At 41.3% G+C, this 6,633-nt stretch overlaps 1 protein-coding gene and 1 long non-coding RNA gene across 3 annotated transcripts in view; one reads left to right on the forward strand and one right to left on the reverse strand.

The window, feature by feature from the left end:
- mettl14 (methyltransferase 14, N6-adenosine-methyltransferase subunit) overlaps positions 1–4,170 on the reverse strand; it is an 81,244-nt gene extending 77,074 nt beyond the window's left edge. For both annotated transcript variants that reach the window (XM_059988771.1, XM_059988770.1), the window contains exon 1: positions 4,042–4,170. In XM_059988771.1, the coding sequence (XP_059844754.1) occupies positions 4,042–4,107 (66 nt within the window). In that variant the 5' untranslated portion in view covers positions 4,108–4,170. The remainder of the gene's footprint in view (positions 1–4,041) is intronic.
- Positions 4,171–4,182: 12 nt separating this feature from the next.
- On the forward strand, positions 4,183–6,371 carry LOC132404561 (uncharacterized). The gene is made up of 3 exons (XR_009515580.1): positions 4,183–4,250; positions 4,909–5,049; positions 5,841–6,371. It is a non-coding gene; the product is annotated as an uncharacterized LOC132404561 (long non-coding RNA).
- The last annotated feature ends 262 nt before the right edge of the window (positions 6,372–6,633 follow it).

Below are 6,633 nucleotides of genomic sequence, written 5' to 3' on the forward strand. Positions count from 1 at the left end.
CCAATATTGAAACAAACAACACTTAGCAGGAGGGACATTCTTGTAACTCTAAAGCATCTTCATCTCTCCATATACAGCAAACTCACCACCTCCAGAACTCATGTGCACCTTTTCTTAAATGAAAGGACTAAAATTATACACAAGACTCTAGTTAATTATTTAAGGACCTGTACAATAGTAATGCCTCCATATTCTTGTATGCAAATCTTCTAGTAAAAGCCAACATAACATTTTCTTTCCTGATCATTGTTATACCTGGATGTTGACTTTCAGTGATCATTTGGTTAAGTTATTTCTAATTTAATAGTACCCAATCTCTGCATATAAAAAATATAGTTCAGCTTTCTGTTTTAGGCACCTTGAAGGATAATGACATTTGGCAGGTGCTTGACATTCACTTAAGTGTACTCACCCTATTTACATTCTCCTCCAGACCTACCTGGTTTATCATAAACAACATTGGCAAGATGTTATCTGATTACCTCAGCCAAATTGTTGCTATGGATTGTGAATGCCTCCAGCCCAAGCACTAATTGCTTCAGTAGCCCATTCATCAATTTGCCAATCTGAGAAGATTCTCCTTCTTTCCACTCTTTACTTCCTGTCCAAGTCAATTCTCAATCTATAACAGTGTATCCATGTGTCTAACTTTGTAGACAAACTCCTGTGCAAAAATAGTCTCCACCCTGCCTGTTTCCTCAATGTCTTGACCGAGAAAGCTATTACCTTATTAACTTATTGAACGTAACTTGATTTGTTGAGTGAAATTAAATAGAATAGCAACAAAATCCAGTGGGATCAAAGTATAGAAATGAGAACAGTTTCCCAATTTTACATATGCATCATTAAAAATATGGCAGATAAACTTATGGTGCAAACAGAAAGAAATGGGCATGCTCCAACTCAATCTATGTAGATTAAAGCCCCATGTGGTATCATTCCTGCCAGAAGGCACACACCGAAGGTGAGGGGAGCAAGTTCAAAGGGGATATAAGGAGCAAGTTTTTTTTTTAACTCAGGCTGCCTGGTATCGTGGTAGAGAAAAATACATTAGAGCCTTTTAAGAGACGTTTAGACAGGCACATGAATGTGAGAAAGATGGAGGGATATGGACATTGTGTAGGTTGAAGGGATCCTTTTTTATACGACATTGTGGGCTGAAGGGCATGTTCCTGTTCTGTACTGTTCTATGTTCTATATGCACCTTGACTTTTCCTAATTCATGCCACATCCAATATATACTGACATTAGACAGGGTTCAGAGAAGATTCACCAGAATGATTCCAGGAATGGCAGGGTTACCATATGAGGCCGTATTTCCTGGAGTTCAGGAGAATGAGGTGGGGGGGGAGGAATATCATAGAAACATTCCGAATGCTATAAGGCCTGAACAGATTAGATATGACAAAGTTATTTCCCATGGTAGGGGAGTCTCGGACAAGAGGGCACGACTTTAGGATTGAAGGACGTCCATTTAGAAAAGATGCTGAGAAATTACTTTAGTCAGAGGGTGGTAAATCTGCAGAATTTGTCGCCACAAATGGCTTTGGAGGCCAAGTCATTGGGTGCATGTAAGGCAGAGACAGATAGGTTCCTGATTAGTCAGGGCATCAAAAGTATGGGGAGAAGGCAGGAGATTTGAGATGACTGGAAGAATTGGATCAGTCATGACTGAATGGCAGAGCAGACTCGATGGGCTGAATGGCCTACTTCTGCTCCTATATCTTACAGTCTTATGGTCTTATTACAGTTACCATTTGGAAGTCTGCAAATAAGCACTAATCAATGTGTTCTGTCCTTTGCTAATTCTTGGCACCCGAATTGATTCAAATTTTATATCATAATCTGCTGAACCAAGTCCATTTGATACCAGTAATCTGATCTCTTCCCTAATCAATACCACACCATCTCTTTTTCCATTTTAAGTGTTCTTTCTAGATTATCAATTGCCCTCATCTCTTTTTTAACATCTACTTCCTGCTTGTTTCTCACTTTCTTGAATCCCCCTGCAGGTTTTCATCCTCCAGCTAAGCTAGCTTATACATTCCTAATGAAGCTTTAATGATCATCACATTGAGGAACATATTTTTTGGAATATTAAGATTAAATGTACAAGTTACATGACCAGTATTAAGTGAAAAACCAGGTTGTCCTCTTGATTTGTAAAACTGCCTAACAAGACCATTTTTGAATTAGATCAGGAATCATATCTACATCTCAAGTACAAAATAAGTACAGCCCCTTTTATTCATTATCTGCTGGGCCATATGACGTGGACAATCAAAGATTTTCCATGAGCATGATTGCCCCTGTCAAATTTTTCTATAGAAGTGATTTGCCATTGCCTTCTTCTGGGCAGTATCTTAACAGCTCAATAGCAATACATTAAAAACAACACTTGCACTATAACCTTCGTAAAGAGTGTCACTAGTGTGAACTGACAACTTCCAGTCCACCATTAGTGAAGCATTCCCAAAGCAAAACTACACATAATGTAAATCTGAAAAAAATGTAAATGCTACATTTGCTGATGATATACTGCGTCTTGAGATAGAGGAAAGGAATTAACATTTCACTCTCATGATCTTTCATCACAACACTCTATGGAATTTGACCAACTTGCTAAGTATTTTCAACATTTTCTATCTACACACCAAGTGACAGTGTTCTGATTGATCTGTAATGCTGTCACTTGCCTGTCCATTGCTTTCCCATTTATTTTTAAAAGTGCTATTTTCATTTTTGAACACCTGCAACATTGTGCCTGATTAAGTTACATAAATTTGCGTTTCTCCTCTTCCACTATCAACAGAACTAGATGAGAAACTCCGATTGTACAGACAAGGCAAGGAAAATTAACAAAGTTGAATTACAACTAAATCCAACTTCTAAAGCGTCCCTGAGCCCAGGTCCAATGATGCTTTAACTACAGCTCTAATTAGGAGCCCCCTGGACCTGCGGGATCACCTCTCAGGGTGCCAAGCCATAAGACACGAGAAAAGAATTAAGCCATTTGGCGTCATGAGTTTGCTCTGCCATTCCATCATGGCTGATTTGTCCTCTCCCCCCATTCCTCAGCCTTCTTCCCACAACTTTTGAAGCCCTGATTAATCAAGAACCCATCAACCTCAATTTTAAATATACCCACTGACTTGGACTTCACAGTCATCTGTGACAATGAATTCCACAGATTCACACCCTCTGGCTAAAGAAATTTCTCCTCATCTCTGTTCTAAAATGACACCCTTTTCTGAGGTTGTGCCCTCTAGCTCAAAACTCTCCCACTATTGGAAGTATCCTCTTCCCATCCACTTTAACTAGGCCTTTCAATATTCGGTAGGTTTCAATAAGATCCCACCTCATCCTTCTGAACGCTATCAGGTACAGGCACAGAGCCATCAATCTCTCCTCTTTCCAGGAATCATCTCATGAACTGCCTTTGGTCCCTCTCCAATGACAGCACATCCTTTCTTAGATATGGAGTCCAAAACTGCTCACTATACTGCAAGTACAGTCTGCCCTTATAAAATCTCAACATTACATTTCTGTTTTTACATTCTAGTCCTTTCAAAGTTAACATTGTATTTGCCTTCATTACCTTTTACTCAACCTACAATATTTAATAATCTTGAGTTCCTTTGCACCTCGTTTTCTGAAAGAAAGAGGCTTGCTTTGCTGTTATATTGCTTGTCGTTGCTGCTGCTTGTGTTACACTGTGTCGAACATTGTGGGCTTATTATGTTGGTATCGGAATGTGTAGCGACATGTACATGAGATAAATAAAGCTGAATGGGAAACAAATCTGAATCTGATGCTATTTCATGTCTCTGAAGTTACCAGTACATTAGATTTTAGCCTCTCCCTCTTAGGAACCTGAGTTCTGGAGGGGTTACGGCAACATCCCTCTGGCGGACTATGCCCATGCCGGATCTGGCGAGGGAATGCAGGCCCGAGTGGGGGACCCATACTCCGGGCGTGGGGCGAGGGAGAGGCGGAATAGCAAGTCCCTCCGTGACACGAGGAGTTTTCCCCCGCTCTTACCTGCTGAGCCAAGAGCTGCCGGCGCAGCTTTTGCCGCTCCCGTATCTCCTGCAGCCGGCTGTTCATGTTCGCCAAGCCGTTAGCACCGCCGGATGTTCCCGGCGGCTCGCGCTCCAATTTCCACCTCACTTCCTGGTAAGGGGGCGGTTGCGCATGCGCGCGCGGACTTGCCGACGAGGGGGCGGGGTGCGTTGAAGCCGGAGGATGAGGTACAGTTGTGGTCTGAAGCACTTTTAGCAGAATAGTTCGCAAGGTTTTCTAATGCATTTGGTTGCTTGCCTCGATAACCTGAGTCGAGTAACGAAAAATAGATGGAACAGAAAGGCAAGGTTACACGATAGCTGGTACTGAGGGAGTGGCTGACCATCTCACTAACTCTTGGTCATCAGATACAAGATGCTGTTGGTGATTACTGCTATAATAATCATCAAAGCTATTTGTTGTTCAACTGGATCCAAGATGTAATGGGACCAATGGTTCACAGTACACAAGTTCCCAGGACAATGAAGGTAAAAGCGTACTCAGCATTGCACTCAATCTAAACACCTTTCTGTGTGGCTGCATCAGGTAAGTAACACTACATGCTGAACCTCCACCAGTCTATACTGTTGTGAAGGATGGGTGTGGCCCTGACACTATCTGTTCTTTGTGGGAAAGTTCTTTTGATAAACCACCTTTGGCTGCAAGTCCTGCAGGCAGTCTGGGACAAAGCCACATTGGATTCTCTGGGGTGGTTCTCTGAGCGCATAGTCCAAATCATCAGCAGAATTCACTAACAGGTACTTCAACTTGCTCAACTGGTATGGGAGAGGCTTTCCCTGTCAGAAATTTTCCGGTTTGGTCATAATCTCATGCTCTGCATTTTAGATGATTACAATGAGAATGAGCTGGTCAGCCTGCGGACTCTGCATTTGCTACGAAGGCCTAGAAGAGGATATTTCATTGTCTATTCCAAGTGGTGTGTAGCAGAGAACACTCTGATCTCAGGGACACATACCATGACAAATCGTAAGTGCTGTTGGAAGATCATCTACGTGATGAAAGATGCTCTTTTGCCTGCCTGAATCTTGTTGATCTTTCAGCACAAAGCAAAATGTCTGTAAGGGAATGCTGCCAATGTACACTTTCCAGACCGCAGGCTAAGGGATATACTGGAGGTCAGTTCAGACAATGCTGAGGCTTTGTGGTAAAGGACTGCAGTCCAATGTGCTTCTGCTACGAGACATTGAGGGACTAAGGCCTTTGTAGAAGCTTCTCAAACGCTCGAAGGTTGTGTTATTCCAGAAAGGCAATGGTGCTCTGTGAACAGAATATGTTAACACGGCCAGTGTATATACAGTAACTGATAAAATTGTGAATGTATGGACTGCACAACACTTAAAAAGTTCAAAGTAAATTTATTATCAAAGTACAGTATGTATATGTCTCCTCATAGTTTTACCTTGAGATTTATTTTCTTGCAGTTATTCATAGTAAAAGTACCATTCAAAGACTTATAACAGTCTTTATAAATTTATTTATATCGAGTCTTTATAAACAGAGTCGATATAAAACTGCACATAAAGATGATAAACCAATCTGGAAAATAATACAAGTCATGCAAATAAAGATAATAAATAAACAATAATACTGAGAATATGAGTTGTAGAGTCCTTAAAAGTGAGTCCATCGGTTGCGGAATCACTTCAGTGTTGGGATGAGAGAGGTTATTCTTGGTGGTTCAGGATTGTTGAAAAGGAATAACTGTTCATGAACATGGTGCTGTGAGACCTAATGCTTGTGTACCTCCTTCCCGACAGCTGCGGCAAGAAGAGAGCATGACCTGGATGGTGGATGTTGCATTCTAGTGGCAACGATCCTTGTAGAGGTGCACAATGGCGGGGAGGGCTTTCTTGTGAAGAATTGGGCTGTATATGTTATCTTTGTTCTTAATAAAAACAAACCTAGTGTGGGTAAATGCTAGAACAATTTTATTCCTCCAGTCTGTTCAACACTGAGCATGTGTGACCAGCTCACCATAATCACTTCCAGTTCTGGGATGAACCGCCTTCATTGACCACTGGGAACTGAATTTATTTCTTATGTATACACATAATAACACATCTTCCCCCTTTAAAGAAAAACAAACACAATAGTATGCCCTCATAAACCTGCAAGGAACAATAATCCTTTCCAATAAAGATATCTACATTAACTTCAATTGTAATGAGCAAATACAGGGTCTTGTTCACTCACCACCTTTCAATGAGTCTATGAGGTAGGGTCTCGGACCGTAATGTCATCAATGCTTCTCCCTATAGAAGCTGCCTGGCCTGCTGTGTTCCACCAACATTTTGTATGTGTTGCTTGGATTTCCAGCGTCTGCAGATTTACTCGTGTTTGCTTTTTGGTCTGCTAATTGTTTCCATGGATGTATTGCTTTCACTTGCTGCATTAATATTAGTGTCTTTTTGAGAACTCTGATCAACGTGTTCATTTTTTCATATCTGTTGTCCCCTTTGCTGTACTGACAGTTGACATGTCACAGCTATTGGTTGGAACTTGTGGTCATAGATCCACATGATTGCTTCTCAGAAGTGCCCCTCACTTTGT

Source organism: Hypanus sabinus, chromosome 14 (assembly GCF_030144855.1).
Source record: "Hypanus sabinus isolate sHypSab1 chromosome 14, sHypSab1.hap1, whole genome shotgun sequence".
Taxonomy (NCBI): Eukaryota; Metazoa; Chordata; class Chondrichthyes; order Myliobatiformes; family Dasyatidae; genus Hypanus; species Hypanus sabinus.